Genomic DNA, 21,778 nt, shown 5'->3' with positions numbered 1-21,778 from the left:
GAGAGAGAGAGAGATGGATGTCAGGCCAGTAGGAACAAGTGTATTTTTCTCCCTGTGTGCTTTTGAATAGTCATTCATTTCTGTTTGCAAAGTCTCCTTTCTTTGTTAACAGTGCATGAGTCACAGACTGGATTGGCTCACTGGGATAGGGTTGATCAACTCAGTGGCTGTAAGCTGCTCACGAGCTCTAGTCTGCAGACTTCTGAATGGAAATCTGTTAGGAGCGATGGGCTTAAAGTGTCATAATAGGAGTGCTTCATGCCTGTAGATGTTATAAATGCTTCCTTGTTCCTTAGTGTATGTGGAGAAAGATTTTTTTCATATTAAATGGATTTCTGTTTTTAGGCTGTGCTTGCATGCTTGCTAAAACTTAAAGAGAAAATTGTAACAGTTTTAACCATTAAACATTTTGGTATTCCTTGTTTGGATTTAGCTAGTGGGGAAGAGACGTCAGATACAGTTGATTAAAAGATCTAAATTGTTTCCCAAACATCAATTTGAAAATATATATATATATATGTATGTGTGTATATATATATATATAAAATATTTTATTTTTATTGCAAAATCAGATATACAAAGAGAAGGAGAGACAGAGAGGAAGATCTTCCATCCATTAATTCACTCCCCAAGTGACCTCAAAGCCGGTGCTTAGCTGATCCGAAGCCAGGAGCACAGAGCTTCTTCCAGGTCTCCCACACAGGTGCAGGGTCCCAAGGCTTTGGGCCATCCTCGACTGCTTTCCCAGGCCACAAGCAGAAAACTGGACAGGAATCGGGGCTACTGGGATTAGAACTGGCGCCCATATGACAAAGACTTTAGTTGCTAGGCTACTGCTTCAGGCCCTGAATATATATTTTTAAAAGCTTTATTTATTTGTGTGTGACAGAGAAAGGCACAGGTTTGTTCTCCAAAGCCTGCAACATCTGGGTCTGGACCTTTGGAAGCCAGGAGCCAGGAACTTTATGCTGATTTCCCACATTGGTGGCAAGGGGCCTAAGTACTTGGGTCATCTTGTATTGGCTTCTGAAGCACATTAAGAGGAGGCCAGATCAGAAGTGAATCAGCTGGGCCTGGAACCGGCACTCATATGGAATGCCAGTGTTGCATATAGTAACTTAATCCGCAAGGCCAGCCCTGCCAGTGTACTTTAATTTCAGTAGTGGAACCATTGAAAATTAAAATATTGATAAAGAAAGCATGTATGTTCACCAGCAAGTTCCCACATACTCAACAAAATGGAATAGATGTTTGGAGCTTACTCTGGGTCTCCCAGGTGGATGGCAGGGGCCCAGGTGCTTTTCCCTTGTGGTTGCATATTAGCAAGAAGCTGGAATCGGAAACCAAGCCATGGGCTCACACCAGGCACTTTGATGTGAATGTCCCCAGCACAACTTTAACCTCTGCTCCAAAGGCCCTCAGCTTGAATGTTGTCAAGGGATTATGGAAATACCAAATATGAAGTGTTGCAAAGTACAAGTTAAATGATTTTATTAGTAAATGAAAAATATTCCTAATTAACACAGCTGATTTTATTTCTGTTTATGCACTTACAGTCATTTTCGCAGGAAGTATTAAATGTCCTCTGTGAGCTGATTAGTGCTTGCCTTCCTTGTGTGCAATGTGGACGAAGCTGAGAGGCTTTTATAGCCCAAGCTAATATGTTAGGTCTTGGGATGGAAGAAAAGAAATGAACTTGAGACTTTTAAAAAACTCTTTTTGATACAATTAGAGCAGATGTGGAGAATGGTATGAGCAGATGTACAGTGGTACCCCTTATCTCTGGGACCCTGCTCACGGGGTTCAGCCAGCTGTGGCTTGAAGATGTTCTGAGTTGCTGATATACCTATTGTGTAGTTAGGATTGGGACAGGTTCTTCTTTCCTGACTGTCAGTCTTTTCTTATTTTTTATTTCATTACCAGTACAGTATCACAACTACTTAGACAGTTTATGTTCTTTTAGGTAAATACATATAATGTAGAGATGATTTAAAGTATATAGGAAGATGTGCTTTGGTTGTATGCAAAACGTACATGGTTGTGTATATGAGGCTTTGACACTGATGTTTGTATCAGTGTGCGTTCTTGGCACCAGTCCTCCAAGGAATGACCTTATGGATTTAGAAATTATGGAATAACAACACAAGAAGAATTAGCCACACTTGGAAATGGGACTTAGGCAGCCTCTTAAAGCTTCCAGGCGCACTGTCTGCCTCAAAATTTAACCACTGTCATTGCTTTTATGATAATCAGCTGTAAGTTTTGTTACATTTGTTATAGACATAACTTTAGTGTTGTATTATATTGCATTGTGTGTTGAATATATATAAAACATATGAAGTCAGTATTGCTAAGGACCATCCCTAACCATTATGGTTTAGTTTTGTGTATTTTCTAGAAGGTGCTTCAGATCTCTTGGCTGTACATTTCTCCTTCACTTCGCTCTTTCCCTCATCTATTTCAGCCTCTCTGCTGGGATGGTAATTCCATCATCTTTGTGTTCCAAAAACTTGTCTCCTGGTCATATTGTCTTGCTCGGCATGTCTGAAGTTGGCTGTGTCTTGTAGACATGAGTTTACTTTTTTAGGGCTGTTTTAGAATAGCCTTCCCTCTGTTGCTAAATTATGGCTCTAATCTAAGGCTTGACTTTCTTGCAGTCTCTAATAAATGCCTCTGGAGTTCTCTAAAGGGCACAGTGACAGTTCTGGCCCCAAACGGCTGCAGTCAGTTCAAGATGAATCCGCCCCTGAACTTGTTATTCGGCTCTGCAAATTTCCACTGCCCTTATAGGAACTTTATCCATTGGTCTCTCCTCATTGTTATTGACTTTGAGAAGCGAAGAGAGAGAGAGACAGAAATAGAGACAACTTTCTGTCACTGTTTCTCCTCACAGGCTTGCACATGGCCAGGCTGGGTGAGGGCTGAAGCTAGGAACTGGCAGTGCAGTCCGGGTCTCGTGAGTGGGTGGCAGGAACCCAAGTACTTGAGTCTCTCCTGCCTGTCAGGATCTGCATTGGCAGGAGGTGGGGGCAGGAGCCAAATATTCTGTTGCGGGGCTAAAGCTGTTTGGGCCAGTTGCCTGTATCAGGTTTATTCTGCCGAGTTCTGCAAGAGTTGTGTTCTCTGAGCGCCCCCTACCTGCATCAGTGCACAGTAAATTTGAGTTCTTGCTTTCTCTTCTCTCAAGGACCACAATCTTGTTTGTTTGTTTTAATTTCCAATCACTTTGAACTTTTATTTTTAAAAATATTTTACTTTTTAAGATTGATTTTATGATGCAGTTCTATGGGCACAGAGACTTCCGCTTCTACCCTCCCGGTTCCCTCCGCCCCCCACACTGTTTCCCCTACATTATTACAATTCAGCGATAGTCACAAGTCCAACATTCTGCTTTTTAAGCGTATCACGACACTGCAGATATAGACAATGGTGGAAAGTCCAGCATCTTTCTCTGTTCTTGAGAAGAATGTTCTTGGGCTTTTGATCGGGATCGCATTCAGCCGTTGTATTACTTTTAATATGATGATATTGATACTGCTGATCCAGGAACATGATAAATTTCTCCATTTTTTAATGTCTTCTAATTCTGTTCCTTTCCTTTCTTATTTCCTTCCTTCCTTCCTTCCTTTTAACTGTTTTGTAATTTTCATCATAGAGGTCTTCCACATTTCTTTGGTTAAGTTCATGCCAGGTTATCTGAGATTTTTCTGCACTTTTTTAAAGGTGACCTTAGGCATTTGTTTTTGTTGTTGTTGTTGTTGTTATTTGTATATTGTTTTGATTGTGTTGTAGAACATTCCTTTGATGGCTATCTCGTTCAGGATTTTTAGCCTTTTTAGCATGAAGTGGTATTGGATATTATCAAATGTCTTGTCTGCATCTATTGAGATGATCATATGGTTTCCATTTTTCAAATTGTTGGAGTGGTGTATCACAGTTATTGATTTGAATATGTTAAACCATCCCTGCTTGCCAGGGGTAAATCCCACTTGGTCTGGGGGAATGATCGGTCTGATGTATTGTTGGATTCTGTTGGCTAGTATTTGTGGAGGATTTTGCATCTGTGTTCATCAGGGATGTCAGTCTATAGTTTTTTTCTTTTTTGTGTCTCGGTCTGAGTACTGTGAATGTTTTGGTATTAAGGTGATGTTGTCTTCATAAAAAGAGTTTGGAAGGATTGCCTCCCTTTTTGTTGTTTTGAGTAGCTTATAGAGGACTGGGATAAGTTCTTAGAACGTTTGATAGAATTCAGCACTGAAGTCATCCTGTCCTGGGATTTTCTTTGTTGGGAGGATTAAAAAAATATTTCTTGCATTCTGCCAGATTTTAGAATAATTTATGAGAGGAGGGCTAGTCCTATATCTGTCACTCCTTATGATCAAATCATGTTTATCTTGTAGAGTGAGAAGAGGAGAAATTTATTGAAGGATTTACAACAGGTTAGTGCCTGAATTCGTTACTTTATTGAGATCACATTAATGCTTTCTTGAAAATAGACCAAGGAAATGGAAATAAATTGTCCAAAGGCTGTCCCAATACTGCAGGCTTTTAAAAAAATTATATATATATTTTTATTGCATTTCATTTTATAACAACGTTTCACAGGCTCTGATGTTCCCCCATCCCCTCTCCATGCCCTCCCTACAGGCTTAACCTTGTTGGGAAAAAGTATGAAATGCATGGTTTCAGAGAAGTTAAATTATTGACTAAGAATTAACTAATTTAACAATTAGTGTCATTTTATGAGATGGAGAAGGCTACATCTCTCACTATATGAAAAACTAAGATGAGAAAGAGAAAATTAAGACTTGTAAAAAATGCTTGTGTTATGTGTTGGATATCAAATAGGCATCATATATTTAAGTCTTTAATTAGAGCAGAAGGCAGGCCTAGAAATTCATCTGCAATTGCCATAGTATCTGTCTACCTACCTACCTACCTACCTACCTTCCCTCCTCCCTTCCTTCCTCTCTTTCTCTCTTTCTTTCTCTCTCTTTTTTCTTTCTCTCTTTCTTTCTCTCTTTCTCTTTCTCTCTTTCTTGTCCAGGTGTAAGCTAGGAGGCTGGGAATTCTCTTTCAGTTTTGCCATGTAGGTTGGTAGGGGTCCCAGTATTTGGGCCATCATTCAACAACTTTCCAGGTACATTAGCTGGAAGCTGGATTAGAAGCAGAGTAGCCCAGACTGAGGCCAGGCTTACCTACATAGGGGATGTAGGTATCTTAAGCAGCAGGTTAGTTTGCCGTGCCAGTCTTTGCCCCTCCGTTCATTTGAACACTGTCATAGATCAGAGAATTTTCATGGAAGAGAGAATGGGATAGGACCGGTCACCTGGTCTCCGTAGCATGTGGTGGTCTAATTTAGAAGGAAGAACATGCAAAGGGAACAGTTGGAGTTTGTAGAAAAAGAGTGGGAGAGTGTGGGGTTGTAACAGGAGAAAACAAGTGCCTGGGGCCCTTGCTTTGAGTGTCTCTGAGAGGTCTAAGCAGATGGCAGAAGTATGGCTGTTGGATTCACAGTCTGGAATTCGCTGTTGATCTTGAGTTTTTTCAGTAAAGGGGTGGGGAAAGAAAGCAGGCGAGGCCACTTTTATCAGTAAATGGACATTGTAGGTCTGAAATACTTTATAATGAACTATGACGAAAATAGTGAATGAGGGAGATGTAGAGAGAGAGAGCGAGTGAGCGAGTGCGTGTAAGCTGGTAGAGACCAAGTCGTCAGACTGGGTTATTTATATACACTGGAGTTCAAGAAGACGTTCAGTGGTTTGTGGGCAACAAGCAGGGTAGTTTCAGATTCTCAACATCCGTTTGTCATTTTTTTTTTTTTTTGCATTTTAGTTGGCTGAGGACATCTCTTTGTGTTCTTGCCTTTAGTTTTTCAGTGATGTTTTTGTCTACTCTAACTCCTAGTCATTCTTGAGCTTTCAAGTATTCCTTAAAAAGTCTTCACCCGTCAGGATCCTCCTGCAGTTCTCTGAGTACTGTGAATGTTTCCTTCGTAATACTTCACCTAAGAATGATACAGTTAGGTTTTGCTGTATTTACCCTTTTCTTTATTCGGTTGACAAATACTTGAGTTCTGTTGATGTGCTCTGTGTACTGCTCTGTGCGCTTGTTACACGAAAGAAAGAAAAAACCTGCCAGGCATAGCAGAGATACTCGTCAACCATAAATACATAATGCGCTGTGAAAAAGCGACAAATGCCAAGGGGACTGGGAAATGTACATTGGAGGCACATTTCGGTTATAAATAGGACTGTAAGGATGTGTGTATTTGAGCCTTTGATTTTTGAAGAGACTTCTGTAGTGATGGGAAGAAGAGGAGTAGAGAAAGACCTTCCTTAGGAGCGTGACTGGAGTGTTGAGAGAAGGCAAGGAGGCTCATTGGACTTGGGCCGACTGGGCAGGGGAGAAGATGAGGCCAGAGGAGAGCGGGGCTAGATAATGGAGGACATCTATGCCGGCAGAAGGACTGTGACTTCTGTACTGAGCGAAACAAGAAGTTTTTAGGAATGCAAGCATGCTTTTTTTTTTTCTTTTAAAATGATCACTCTAGCTTCTTTGACATCAGCTCAGGGAGACGGTTGTGGCGGGAGATAATTGTGCTGAAGCCGGTGTGACAGCGGAGGTTTGTAAGACGTGGTCAGCTTCTGGAGATAATTTGAGCACAGGACAGCAGGCTTTCTCAGTGGGTTGGATACAGGCATAAAGGAAACAAAGAGACTCCTATATGTTTTTTGGCCTGAACACTTGGATACACACAGTGTTAGGTTTTGTTAATAATGCTATAACTGAGTAATTGATGCTGGATACTCGGAATAAGCTGGAGGCTGAAAGTCCAGACCACAGGGCATCAGCGCTGGTGAGACTTTGTGGTGGGTGACATTTCAGTGGTGCCAGCAGGTGACAGGAAGAGGTCACGTGGTAAGGAATGAAGCCGGTGGGAGGGGGTGGCGCCAGGCGCTGTTTTTATATAGTAGACCTCATGAGAGAAGCAAGGATTTCTCACGAAGCACTTCACTCCCTTTGTATTACTTAGTGACGGAAGGAGCTCTCACTAGGCTCACCTCTTAAAGGCTTTACCATCTCTCTTTTTTTCCTTAAAGACTTACCTATTTTTTATTTAAGAGGCATATTTGTAGAGAAAGAAGGAGAAACACGGAGAGAGAGATACCTTCCATCCATTGGTTCGCTCCCCAAATTGTCACAATGGCTGGAATCAGCCATTGTGGGTTGGTCCGAAGCCAGGAGCTTGGGGCTTCTTCCAGGTCTCCCACCAAGGCTTGGGGCCACCTTCCACTGCTTTCCTAGGCACATTTGCAGGGAGCTGGATTAGAATTCAAGCAGCTAGGATTCAAACCATTACCAAATGGGATGTGAGCACTGCGGACAGCCACATTACTCACTACATCACGGTGCTAGCCCTCCTACCACCTGTTAACATTGACGCACTGGGAACCAGGCTTCTGACGACGACTGCATCGAAGTCACAGCAGATACACACCTCCAACAACAGGGGGGAAGATCAGGAGTTCTGATTTGGACATCAACAGTGTGACATCTGTTACATCTAGACATTAAAAAAGCAATGGCAGAGCTTGTGGGAAGAGTTGAAGTAGGTGCTCTCGGCTCGGTGCAGCCACTGCAGCCTGTGGAAGGATGCCACGCTTGAGCCACCATTCTGCCTGAACACCTACAGGGAGGCTTCGGCTACGTGGTCATCAACCAGTCAGACCAGTTATTTGATGATGAATTGGACTCCTTGAATGCTGAAGACAGCAGAGAACAAGAAAAAGGAAGCTGATGGGAACAGCTTTTGGGGCTCAGGACCAAGAGTGCAGCTCAGGCTGGGGCTCAGACCAACTGCCATGTGGCAGGCAACAGCTGCCCAAGTAGCCGTAAGAAGACCACAAAAGCCTGCTTCCTTGTGACACTAGCATGACTAACGAGAAGGTGACCACCTCATGAGCGGAGATTTGAAAAGCTGCTGGAAGAAAAGGGGGAAGGAGGCATGTTTTCAGTTGATACGTAGATCTATAATTGGTTGACCTTCCGAGGCTGTGGTGGTCTTGGAAGAGGTCAAGGAGGCAGAGTTGATTCTCATGGTAAACCTGAATTTGATTGGCATAATGGAAGCTGAAGTAGAAAAAAATCATGGAGGTAGCGATTTCACAAAAGGGGGACTGGCCAAGGTAGATGAACTGGCTTGGGTCAGTCAGATGTGACTGAGGGCACACCTGAAGGCAGACACTGTTAAGATAGTAAGAATGAAATGGAAGAGATAAGGTAGGAGATGACTTTGTGGAAGGCTATTTAGAATCAAGACCAGGCAAAAACAGAATTCAGTATCTGAAAACCAGAAGCCAAATGAAGGTGCTGATTGGCAATGGGGGAAAAGGATTTGTTCCTCATAAAAAAGGAGGAGGGAGTGGCTTGTGCTGAAGATTCTGTCCTGGACCATCATCTCTGTGGCCAGCAGACCGTGTAACGTCTCAGCTGGCCATCAGTGTTGGAGGCCTAGGTTGCCCAGGATACGGTGGCAGGAGAGGACAAGGTGGATGTCTGAATTGGGGCAGCGGACTGACAGGTCAAGTGCTTGTGCTCCTGATGTCGATGGTCCAGAGGCATCCCCAGTTCTGGCTTGCCCGGATGCCATAACAACCCTGGTTCCTTTGTGAACCCTCCTGTTCAAAGCTTTTGCGTGATTCAGGCTCCCAAAATGACTGTAAACTGAAAAGCAAAGAGACTGTCATTTGTATCACTCATACCTATAGACTGGAAAATGAGCTTTTCTTGCTACACAGACATAATAAATGTGGTGTTTTTGTTTTGTATTTGGAATTGTGTTGGTAGCAGGAATGTTTTTCATAATTTTCAGAGACTATGCATTCTTCATGAATCCTTTTGTATTGCTGCTTGCATTTCCAAACCTGAAATACAGGTGTGAACAGTGTGTACCCGCTTAAAACTTTTGCTTCATTTGTGTTTTTAACTTGAAAGATTTAGCCGTTCCCATAACCTGGTTCCAAATATTGGGAGTAATTTTAGTTTAAATACCTGCTTTGCTTTTTTCATACCTGATCAGCTGGGACATATAAACCTTGATTTATTGACTTTCATGCTGTGTGAAATACTAGTTACTTTATGTATTGTAACTGAGTTATTGTTTTTGGAGACAAATCTTTTCTCCTGTCTCATGATAGATGTTATGTATGCTATATATTTATGTGCAGAAATACAACAAGAATAATAGAACGCAGTGGTGTGTGTAACTGTCCATTTCATTGAGAGGGAAAAATCTGGAAGGTGTTAGTATGTGTAATGCACTAAAGGTTATAGGCCTGGGTGAGAACATCGAGGCCGTGCATTTAGATGGAGAAGAGAACAAAGCACTGATGTTTGGGGCACACAAGAGGATTTGGGATGAAAAGTGAGGTGCGGGAAAGGCTTGGCATGTCCTGTGTTGCCAAGGGAGGTAGGAAGAATAGGAGGAAGGATTGAGCTCTTGTCTTGAGCACTGCTGATAGTTCCAGGGAGAGGAGGAAGGCTGGTGTCACAGCCTGGGCTTAGCCGTGTGGAGCTCCCGTGCGGTGCCAGTGAGCTGAGCAGAGACTAAAAATTCTATGACAGAAGGGAGCTGGTTTGTTATTTCTTAGCATCATCATCCCCAAATCTTAGACTAGTTCCTGGAGTGAGTAAATGGAAAAAAATTAAATGATTCCAGAACACCAGGCAGGGAAGTTGGCTAGAGAACTGGGCTTAGAAGTTGCACGGCCGAGAAGAGTACCTCACATGACGATGCCCTCCTCTTGGCTTGGCAAAGACAGTGCTGCTGCCACTGAGTGGTACTGGCACAGCAGCTGGTCTCTGTGACACCCCTGGCACTGCTTGCCACAGCTGGAGCCCCTTAGAAGCTGCTGTCGTGTTTGGAGGCCTGAGCAGCTGCTCTCTCTGCTCCCTGCTGCCACAACTGCTGCTGGCTGTCCCCATCTTTGCTTGCTGTGTTCCAAAATTCTGTTTTAAAGTGTGGGATGAATTTGATTGAGGTGATTGGGCCACGTGCCAAGAAAAGTCTGAGGAAACAAGTATTTGACGCTTCAGTTTTTACTGTGGAAGGCAGACCTCTGCCTTAAAAACGTGGAATTCCCCCACGCAGAAAAGGAGCAGATGTCACATGACAAAGAAAAGTGGTCTCTTCTGCAAGGCTAGGGATATAGATTTTACACATTTCGCTTGGAGAGGTCATAGTTGAAAACCGTGGGACGGGAAGGGGGCAGCTTGGATGGTTGTTTGCAGCCGACTGGAGTTTCCTGTGGATGGAGCAAATAGAGGTTCATGGTGTAGTTCCATCCTCCCCTTGGGTTGGGGCCACAGATTTGATGATTCCAAGCATAGAAGATTCAGAACATGTCTGTGTGTAGGTAGGAAAGGGAACAGGGCAGAGAGTAGGTGTTGAGGATGGAAGCCAGTGACAAATTGTAAAGATGTTCCTGTTTTAACTCTGTGTGTGTCTTTTAAAAATAGTTGGCTTCCAGATGGAGTTTAGAAAATGTGTGAACTGACCATGTTTAGAAATGGGATCTTCTATTCGGTGTTTTAAAGAGGGTGGTCCAATATAAACATATGGATGGAAATCAGCTGATCATTCATTCATTCTTTCCTTCATCTAGCAAAAGAGAGTGGATGTGTGGGAGGTTTAATTTTTGCATGCTGGGTGCTATCTGAGGAATACAGGAAATGGTTTCTTCCATTAAAAAAGCTATAGTCTGGTGTGTTGGAGAAGAACATTATCATAAATACAGTGTGATAAGTATTAAAGATAGGGTGCGTAACATGCTACATGAGGAAGAGGAGATGGTGGACACAGTTCAGTGCAAGGAGAGGAAAGGATTGCATTATTTCCTGTTCAAAATTTTTTGCAAGTTTGGTAGCCATTCATTATTCACTCATTCAACATTTGTGCCTTAGCGATCCACTAAGTGAGTACTACCATGCTACTATTCTAGCCACATGTGAGCCAACAGTGAACGAAAGAAGTGAAGATGCTGGCTTTTGAAAAGGTTATGTGATACTGAAGAAAAATTTTCCTATTTTGGGGGTGGACATTTGGTGCAGTAGTTAAGGTATTGCTTGGGGCACCCGCATTCTCTATCAAGTCCGGGTACTGCTACTGATTTTAGCTTCCTGCTGATGTACCCCAAAAGAGGCAAGGGATGATGGCTCAAAGATTTGAACTCCTGCTACCTGGCCCTGCTCTGGCTGTTGCAAGCTTTTGGAAAGTGAATGAGCAGATGGAAGATCCCTGTCTCTTTACCCCTGACCCCCACCCCAAATAAATAAGTAAAAATTCCTCTCACCCTGATCTTGGTGTATGGAAGATTAAGGATATCCAATTTGTAGTGCTTTATGCTATAAAATCTTAAGCAGTCAAACAGGGATAGTGGCTGTTGAGAAATGACTGGTTTCAAACTGTTGACTTTGAAAATCAGGAGTTCTGTCTGTTCAGTTAGGGCTGCTGTTCCAAGAAGAGATAACTCAGCGGTGTTTGCAGTTACAGTTACCTCTCAAACCATTCTTCCTTTCCTGGGCAGGTAAAAATGGGTCAACTAAACGAAAGGTCTGACTAACATGTTATGTTATCCATCCTTTTTATGATGCTCAAACACTGCTGCACTTGGAAAGTCTGCTCCCCAGGGCGTTGGGAGGCTGTCCAGGGCCTGTGGAAGTACTGAGTGGGGGACATGCGCAGAATGACAAGAGAAGTGTTCCACATGGTGGTGTAGTTTCTGGTGATCCTTGAAGCCTCGGTCATCACCTCCTTCTGCATCTCGAGCCCACTAACATTTGAGTTAAAGAGCAAGCTATATTTTCCTGGTATTTTCTAAATCTGAGCCACTTGAGAATTTCATTGAACGTCTTTTTCTTTGTGCCTGTATCCCCACTGGAGAGAAATGTTTCTTTGTTATTAATAACTGGTTGTAGTTGTTCTGGGAGTGGATGTTGTGGAAAGAATGTTGCCATCACAGATGCTTCCACAGCGTTGTGTGATGCACACCAATTGTGCTGGCTTTTGCTTCCTCTTTTCAAAAGGGAACACTTGTAATTTCCTTTTTAAACTGCATGGAGCTCCGATTGCTCCTATGCCTTGGAGTCATGTGGAAGACTGACAAACCAACCAGCAGTGTGCTCTAGTTTGCAGCTTTGTAATGGTGAGTATGTGAGTGATTCTGAATACCCAGGTGTTCAGGGACGTTGCCTGCGTAGTTGAATAAACCTGAATGCGGTCCTTGAGCCAGAGGAAAGGGGGCCGATACTCAAAAGGGAGGAGCTCCCATCAGTTGTGGACAGCTACTTTCCCTCACTCCCTCTTCTAAACATGAGACTGAGAAGGAACTCACTTTGTTTTTGTTTATCTTTGTAGGAGATGCATCGAAGATTTGACAGTGCCCCTGACTCTGCGAAAACCAAAGCTCTTCAAACCGTTATTGAGATGAAGGTCAGTGAGGAAGCTGAGTAACAAAAGTTCTTACGAGTCACTTTGTCCTTTCATGTGATCATACATTTTCATATGTGACTGTTACATAATGGTATGTAATTGTGTTGCCAATATTTACATTTGTGAGTGAATTATTTCATGTTATTTGAAAAGCAGAGAGTAGAGAGAGACAGAGACAGAGGCAGAGGGAAATAGATGGAGCTCTTCCATGTGTTGATTCTCTCCCCCAAGTTGTCGCAGTAGCAGGGACTTAGCCATGCTGAAGGCTAGGACCGGGAACTCAATCTGTGGTTGCTACTTAGTAACAAGCACCCAAGTACCTGTTACCTCTCCAGGTGTCCACGAGCCCAAAGCTGGATTCAGCAGCTGGAGCCCAGATTTCTTACCTAGGAATTCCAGTGTGGGTGGGAGTGTCCCAGGTGACCCCAGATCCACTTCCTTATCACTCATTTAGAGATTGAGAGGAAATCATGGTAAGATATCATGAGAACAATATTTTGAAAGACTTTTTAGTTTCCATTTCTTTTCAGTTGTAGATCATAATTAGACAAAAAAAAAGGAGTTGCACGAAACTTCTTTAAATGAGTCTCAGATTCCTTCTTTCCTCCCTTTCATTCTTTCTTTTTGAAGATTTATTTATTTATTTGCTAAAGTTAGAGAGACAGTAAAACATTTATCCACTGATTCACTCCTTAGATGGCCACAATGGCCAGTGCTGAGTCAAGCTAAAGCCAGTAGCTTCATCCAGTGTCCCCCATGGGTGGCAGAGGCCCAAGCACTTGGGTTGTTCTGCTGCTCTTCCTGTGTCATTAGTAGGGAGCCAGATCAGAAGTGGAGCAACTGGAACATATGGCCAGTGACATGGGTGATGGCTTTACCTGCTATGCCGCAACACTGTCCCTATTCTCATATTTCTTGACTCAAGAATCCTTTACTCTCCTAAAATGTTTGAAGAAAGTGTCTGCCAAATACAAGTCTGAGTAAGTATAGTTTTTCAGTTGTACTTTCAAGGAAAAATAGTGTTCCATGAGAAGAAGTACCTGATTTAGCTTGAACACAAATAACAACAAGCAAATACTCTTCCTAGACATACTTTGATCTCCATATACAGACACAAATGTTCCGTACCTAGTTTCTTTCCTTTTTCATCATACGAGTATTAAAAACATATATTTTGGGGGTAGGTAATTTTTGAGATTTATTAAAGGCAGCACGTTTTATGGCCTCATCCAGGGCATTCTTTAAAAAAAAAATATTTTTGTTTTTTGAGACACACACACACACACACACACACACACACACACAGCTAAGTCCCACCCACTGTCTGCCCGCAGCGCCTCCAGTGGCTGGGACTAGAGCAGGCTGGAAGCAGGAGTTAGGTGCTCCATCCAGGATTCCCATGTGGCTGGCAGGGATCCACGAGGCCTTCTCCTGCCTTGCAGGGTGTATATTGGCGGGCTGCTGGAATGGGAGCAGAGCTGGTACTTGAACCTGGACTCTTCTGTAGGAGATAATGGGCATCTTAACCAATATCTTTTACTTTTCGCTTTAAAAATATTTCTCATCTCTCTATCTACTTATTTCAAAGGTAGAGTCAGAAAGGTAGAGCGAGCAAGAGAGATCTTTACTAGCTCGTGTCCTGAATGGCTGTGATGACCAGACTAAGCCAGGCCAGGAGAGCTCCACTGGAGTCTCCTCTGTGTGCACGCTGAGCGCTTGGGCGCCTTCTGCTGTTTTCACAGGCACCTTAGCAGGCACCAGGATTGGAAGTGGAGCAGCCAGGACTCAAGCTGGTGTTCACATGAGATTCCAGTACCACAGGTAGCCTGATCCTCTGTATAACAATGCCAGCCCCCTAATTAGCATCTTAACTGGTAGGCCAAGTGCCTGCCCCATGAAGGATATTAAGCAAAGCAGTCTTTAAGAAATTTTGTTTCTTGTTTTTCATTTTTCTTCTGTGAGTTCTTGACAGTGAGGGATATAACGACTGCCTGTGTGGCTTAGTGTCACTGCCTTGATATGTGCTAAGGTAGTTCAGTTTTGTCACCATGGCTTGTATACCTTTAGTGCAAATGTCGAAGGTAGAAAAGTCAAATGAAAGTAATTTTGATCATGCAGACTTTGTAAAAGGGTGTAGTGTTGCCTCCACCCAACCACTAAAACAGCCAAGGTGGTGAGTAGAACAATCCAGAGAAGGGCCTGTTTCAGGCCTTTAACTTTTCCGGCCAACCCAAGGCACCAAATGTTGCATCCGCTTAACCATTGAAACAGAGTGTTACATACACCAGTGATAGTCACAGCAAAGTTTTATTACAAGAGGAAAGGCAACTCCGGCACCTCTGGCCAGAGTGTGGCCACGAACAGCACATTTGCAGGTGTTTTGGAGAGGCAGTTTACATTAGCTTCTTGGGACTGGGTGGCCTGTGCCCACCCACCTCTTCTCTGGTTCAGTAGGTAAGGTAACCAGACTCAGCCCTGGAGCCACCTGTGAAATCAACAGGCACAGACGTTGATTCCTGGGAACTGAGAACTATCCGTGTGAAGGTCATGTAGGTGGTTTGGCCTTTGAGCTCACACGGTCTCACAGTTTCATAGCCAAGCAAGCAAAGCAGAAGTTAGAAAAGTGGGAAGTATTGAGGTTAGCGATGAGCCATGTTTACTCCATTTTGATTGCAACTTTACAGTGGTAGACTTCCATAGACCAGAGTTTGAAAGCAAGAAATTTTTAAATTAAAAATATTTTTTTTAAAAGAAAAGTCTATTTTTTTTAAGAGATTTCATTATTATTGGAAAGCCGGATATACAGAGAGGAGGAGAGACAGAGAGGAAGATCTTCCATCCGATGTTTCATTCCCCAAGTGAGCTGCAACGGGCCGGTATGCGCCAATCCGATGCCGGGACCAGGGACCTCTTCTGGGTCTCCCACGCGGGTGCAGGGTCCCAAAGCTTTGGGCCGTCCTCGACTGCTTTCCCAGCCACAAACAGGGAGCTGGATGGGAAGTGGAGCTGCCGGGATTAGAACTGGTGCCCATATGGGATCCCGGGGCTTTCAAGGCGAGGACTTTAGCCACTAGGCCACACCGCCGGGTCAAGAAAAGTCTATTTTACACTGAGAAGGAGAGGCAGAGAAAGAGAGATCTTCCATCCTCTGCTTCACTCTTCAAATGGCCCCAATGGCCAGAGCTGAGCCAAACCGAAGCCAGAAGCCAGGGGTTTCTTCTTGGTCTCTCACATGGGTACAGGGTCCCAAGAGTGTGGACCGTCCCCTACTGCTTTCTCAGGCTATATATACAGAAACCTGAATCAGAGGTGGAACAGCCATGTCATGAACTGGTGCCCATACGGGATGATGGCACCATGGTCAAAGACTTAGCCTACTGTGCCACAGTGCTGGTCCCTAAAAAAATCTCGTTAGGTTAGTGAGTAGGAAGGCACCTGTAGCTTTACCTATGGTGGTTAAGAGCTCAGTTTTGGAGTCAAACTCCATAGATTGAAATTTTGGCTTCCATAACCATAATTCTGTACCTCAATTTCTTTATCAGTAAGTGATGATAAGAATATTGATACAATGAGTTGTTTTGAGGAATAAATGAGTTACATGTTTAAAACACTGCAACTAGGACCTAACACATAATAAATGTTCAATCAGTGTTTGCTGCTGCTATTATTAGATATATTAGCAAAATGTTCTTCCTTATAAAATCTCATAGAGCCTGGCGCAGCCTAGCAGCTAAAGTTCTCGCCTTCCATGTGTTGGATCCCATATGGGCACCAATTCCTGTCCTGCTTGTATCCTGGGAAAGCAGTGGAGGACAGTCCAGAGCCTTGGGACTCTGCACCCACATGGGAGACTCAGAGGAGGCTCTGGGATTCTGGTTTTGATTGATGCAGTTCCGGCTGTTGCTGCTACTTGGGAAGTTAATCAGTGGACTGAAGATTTTCCTCTCTGTCTCTTCTCTCTGTAAATCTGCCTTTCCAATAAAGAAAAAGTAAATCTTAAAAAAAAAATCTCATAGATAGGGACTGTCTTCTTCCTGCATTTTTATTTCCCCTGAAAAGTTTAAGACTGTGTTTTACATTGTTCATCTTCACTTATATTGTTCGTTCTTCTGCTAAGAAACAAGAGTCCAGTGGGACAGTGGGGTCAAGTGCATGCTATCCTTTTCTCTCTTTCTCTTTCTCTCTCTCTCTCTCTCTCTCTCTCTCTCTCTCTATATATATATATATATATAAAGAATGTATGTGTACTTATAAAATTCATATTACATATTTATATTATTTCATAGATATACATATATTAAATATATACAAAATATATATTCTGTAAAATTTATATTTAAATTGTATATATATATATTTATCATACAACTCTGTGTAGTCTGGGATTCCCTTCCCCCATTTTTCACCCCCTGATTGATTTTTCTCATAATGTCACACTCTTCCTAAGGAGTTACTTTCCATCAGTCTGCTGTTTCAGTGTGCCCCGACAGTACTGGTACAGACAATGTCAGACAGTCCATGATCCCATTGTCTGGATATCTCCAACACTTCCTTTGGGAGTCCATCTTTTGTTTGGAAGCAGAGATGCATGTTGCATTGTGTCTTCGCTTCTGGATAAAGTGGTCTGCATTATTCCACCACTATACATCCCAATTTGCATGATGGATTCCTTATATTGGAGAAAACATATGGTATTTCTCTTTTTGTGATTGACATATTTCACTGAGCATGATGGTTTCTAGTTGGGACCACCTAGTTGCAAATTGTATAATTTCATTCTTTTTAATGGCTGAATAATAGTCCACGGAGTAGATGTACCACAGTTTCTTTAGCCACTCCTCTTTGAATGGGCATCTGGGTTGTTTCCATGTCTGTGCTGTTGTAGATTATGCTGCTGTAAATATAAGTTTATAGATCCCCTTCTCACTTTCAGTTTAGTTTCTTTTGAGTATACTCCTAGGAGCAGGATAGCTAGATCATATGGCAGGTTTATTTGCTATTCTCTAAGCACTCTCCATTACTGATTTCCACAGTGGTTGCACTAGCCTACACTCCCACCAGCAGTGAAGGAGGGTGCCTTTCTGCCCACATCCACGCCAGCAGATATTGTTAGTTAAGTTCTGAATGTAGGCCAGTCTGACTGGAGTTAAGTGGTACCTCAACATGGTTTTCATTTGTATCTTCCTGACACCTAGGGAACTTGAACATCCTTTCATATGTCTGTTAACCATTTTGATCTGTTCTTTTGAAAACTGTCTGTTCATTTTTGTTAGTTTTTTTTTCCTATCCTTGGGTTTCTGAAGCTGTTTGTAAATCCTGGATATTAGTCCCCTATCACTTGTGTAGTGTCCAAAAATTTTCTCCCATTCTGTTGGTTGCTTTTTCACTTTGTTAATTGTTTCCTTTGCGGTACAGAAGCTTTTTGGTTTGATGTAGTCCCATTTGTTCATTTTGGCTTTGACTGCCTTTGCTTTAGGCGTCTTTTCTAAGAAGTCTTTCTCCATTCCTATTTTTTGGAGAGGGCTTCCTATATTTTCCTTTAGTAGTTTATGGTTTCTTGGTGTAGATTTAGTTCCTTGATCCATTTAGAGCTGATTTTTGTATACTGTGACAGGTGCAGGTCTTGCTTCTTTATTCTGCAAGCTGCTATCCAGTCGTCCCAACAGCATTTGTTAAGTAGAGCAGGCTTTTTGCCTGAATTGTTTTCAGTTTTCTTGTCTGTACATGTGGGGGCTTTCTTCTGGTGTTTCTGTTCTGTTCCATTGATCTTCTCTGTTTCTGTACCAGTACCAGACTGTTTTGATGACCACTGTTCTGTAGTATGTCTTCAGATCTGGGATTGTTAATTCCTCCAGCTTGATTTTTATTTTTCAGGATAGTTTTGGCTGTTTGTGGTCTTTTGTGATTCCAGATGAACTTTTGTATCATCGTTTCTATAGCTAGCCAGACAGGTAATGCAAAAATCTGAAAGACTGTGGGATCGAAGAGTAGGAAATAAAGTCAGTATGTGGCCGCTCTAGGAAAAGTCATGGGTGATGATGGGATCTGGCGTGCAGTCCTCTGTATGTATGGCAGGAACGAACAGGTGGATGAAGTCATCAGAGTGAAGACCATCAGAGCATCCTGATGTTGACATCCTAGGATGACGACAAGAGTGGGGATGGAGGCCAGGTGCCAAAGACTGTATAAAGCAGCCAGGAGTATTTGAACAGTCCCCAGAGAGCAGCACTGAGGGAGGGTAGAAAAGGAGTTTGAGCTTTACATAAGGGTGATTAGCAACATGGAACCTAGCAAACTCTGTCCCCTTTCCTCTGCATAAGGCAAGAGTTCAGGAAAATTGGATCCTTTGAAAGAGCCAGGGACAAGGGAAAGACCTTTGAAAGAAGGTTGAGGATTTGGGGAATTTAACACAGAGCAGAGCATTTCAGTAGGCATTGTGGAAATGAATGATTATGGAGGACTCTGGGCTAGAAAAAGTACTGAGTAATAAGATAAAAAGGAAAATCAGTCGAGGGATGGGAATTGGTGGGGTAGGGGGAATCCCAGACTGTATGAACTTGTACCATAAAATTTTAAATTTTAAATAAAAATAATAATACAAAGAATTTACTTGGGGCTGGTGCCATGGTGTAGTAGGCTAAGCCTCTGCCTGTAGTGGGCATCCCATATGGGCATTGGTTTGAGTCCTAGCTGCTCCACTTCTGATCCAGCTCCTTGCTTATGGCCTGTGAAGGTAGTGGAGGATGGCCAGAGCCTTGGGGCTGTGTACCCTAATAAAAGACTTGGAGAAGTTCTTTATTATTATTATTATTATTATTAATCTTACTTAGTTGATTAGAATACAAAGGGTCAAGGGCTACGGGAAAGTGGATAATACCATTGTTTCCACACTAATATCATCATTTTTTCCCCCTGTATCCGGGGTAAGGGAAGGAACAAAGGGAGAAGCCCCACCCAGCCTCCCACCCATCCCAGGTCCCTGACGTGGGGCACTCTCCGAGGGTCCTGCTCATGCAGTTTTGATAGTTCAGCAGGTCTGAATTGCTGCCAATCTCGCCACTCCAAGCATGATGAAATCTCTTCAGAATTCTCTGGCTGACCTAGTCTCTTCATGGTTGGGGTTCTGAGATCAGCAGTTCAGTTGGAGGGATCCCCAGAGAAACTTCGTCTGGCATGATCCCAGACCTGATTCTTGTGTATGCTTGCCAGTACAGGGTCCGGCACAGTCCGTTGTCCCAATCAGCTCATGCACATGCTGGTGTTTGCAATTGCTTGGTCAGTTCTGTTTCCAGCCCTGTCTTCCACGTGAACTGATGGGTATTGCAGTCCAGCCCTATCCTGCCCACTTCATACTTGGTCCTCACAAGTATGAGAGCTGCAGCGTAGTTGGGTCGACTCCCCATAACCCCCACCAGGCCTGCCCCCTACCCTGGTTCCCATGCTTGCCAGTATGTACCGCAGACATGTTCAGTCTATTGGAGAGGTTCCTGATTCCTGACTTCTGTTTGGCGCAGCTCCAGTCATTGCGGCTATTTGGGGAGTGGAGCAGAAGACAGAGGTCTTTTCCCTCTCTCTCTCTCCTATTCTCTGTAAATCTGCTTTTCCAATAAAACATAAGATAAAACAAACAAAAAATAGGTATCTTGATCTCATACCTGGCTTTTCCAGCTTCTGTAAATCAGCGTGTGAACAGTTTGTCAAGTTGGTGTCTGTGAGCTCATAGGAGGGGTGCTGGATGGAGGAGGTTGCTCAGTTGCTATCTTGCTCTTGATGATATTTTATAGAGAGTCAGATTTTCAAGTCCCTCCCTCCTCCTCTATCCCTCCTTTGTTACCTGCCTCCCTCCATCCCTCCCTCCCTCCCTTCCTTCCTTGTTTATTTGAAAGGCAAGGTAACACAGAGAGAGAGAATGTGATCTTCCATGTGCTAGTTCAGTCCCCAAATGCCCATGGTTTCCAGGACTGGAAAAGGCTGAAGGCAGGAGCTAGGAACACCATCAGATCTGCCGCAAGGTTCTCAGGGTTCAGCTCCGAGAGCTGTCATCTGCTGTCACCTGCGTGCATTTGCAAAAGCTGGATCAGAAGGTGGAAGCAGGGGCCTGGTGTGGTCGCCTGGCGGCTAAAGTTTGCCAGTTCGTTTCCTGGCGGCCCTGCTTCCCATCCATCTCCCTGCTTGTGGCCTGGGAAAGCAGTCAAGGACGGCCGAAAGACTTGGGACCCTGCACCTGCGTGGGAGACCTGGAGAAAGCTCCTGGCTCTTGGCTCAGCTCAGTTATGGCAACTTGGAGAGTGAATTGAAAGAGATTCATCTCTATCTCTCCTCGTCTCTGTATATCTGACTTTCCAATACAAATAAAATAAATCTTTTTTAAAAAATGTGGAAGCAGGATTTGATGCCCGGCAGCTGGATGTGGGATCCCTGTGTCCAAAGTAGCGGCTTAGCCTGCTGTACCTTAGTGCTTGCTGTAATCCATTTTCTGTTGCTTCTGCTTCTCTTGTTCATTATTTGAATTATAGTTGAAAAGTTCACAAGTGGAGGAAGAAGATCGAGAAAAATCATATTGTAGATGTAAGAGCCCTCCTACCCCAGCCCAGGTAACTGTAAAGGTTGTACTGAAGAAGCGAGGTACCAGGCCTGGTGCCATAGTCCAGTGGCTAAATTCTTGCCTTGCATGTGCTAGGATCCCATATGGGTGCCAGTTCATATCCCAGCTGCTCCACTTCCTTTCCAACTCCCTGCTTGTGGCCTGGGAAAGTAGCAGAGGAGGGCCCAAAGCCTTGGGACCCTGCACCCATGTGGGAGACCCAGAAGAGGCTCCTGACTTCGGATCGGCTCAGCTCCGGCCATTGTGGCCACTTAGGGAGTGAACCAATGGATGGAAGATCTTTCACTTTGTATCTCCTTCTCTCTGTAAATCTAACTTTCCACTTAAAATAAAATAAATCTTAAAAAAGAAAAAGGAAAGGTACCAAGCAGCAAGTCTTCAGTGTACGTATTTATGTATATTCAGTGTAATATTTTAAAAGACTTTAGTTATTGAGCCTCTTTGATTTTTTTTCAGTTGAATACTTATTATCTATTTCTTCCATTGTCTTTAGGATTCCAAAATCTCCTCCATGGAGCGTGGGCTCCGGGACCTGGAGGAAGAAATTCAGATGTTGAAGTCGAATGGGGCTCTGAGTACTGAGGAACGGGAGGAAGAAATGAAGCAAATGGAGGTGTACCGGAGCCACTCTAAATTTATGAAGAACAAGGTAATGGTGTGTGGAGCCCCTCGCGCGG

At 43.4% G+C, this 21,778-nt stretch overlaps 1 protein-coding gene across 10 annotated transcripts in view; it reads left to right on the top strand.

Annotated features, from left to right (window-relative positions):
• Positions 1-21,778, top strand: part of ERC1 (ELKS/RAB6-interacting/CAST family member 1) — a 317,123-nt gene that overhangs the window by 67,402 nt on the left and 227,943 nt on the right. For all 10 annotated transcript variants that reach the window (XM_058656089.1, XM_058656090.1, XM_058656085.1 and 7 more), the window contains exons 4-5: positions 12,422-12,496; positions 21,595-21,750. In XM_058656089.1, coding sequence (XP_058512072.1) covers positions 12,422-12,496; positions 21,595-21,750 — 231 coding nt within the window. The remainder of the gene's footprint in view (positions 1-12,421; positions 12,497-21,594; positions 21,751-21,778) is intronic.

Source organism: Ochotona princeps, chromosome 27 (genome assembly GCF_030435755.1).
Source record: "Ochotona princeps isolate mOchPri1 chromosome 27, mOchPri1.hap1, whole genome shotgun sequence".
In the NCBI taxonomy this organism is placed as follows: domain Eukaryota; kingdom Metazoa; phylum Chordata; class Mammalia; order Lagomorpha; family Ochotonidae; genus Ochotona; species Ochotona princeps.
The sequence above is the reverse complement of the archived record's forward strand: the minus strand, read 5'-3'. Positions and strand labels throughout refer to the sequence as shown.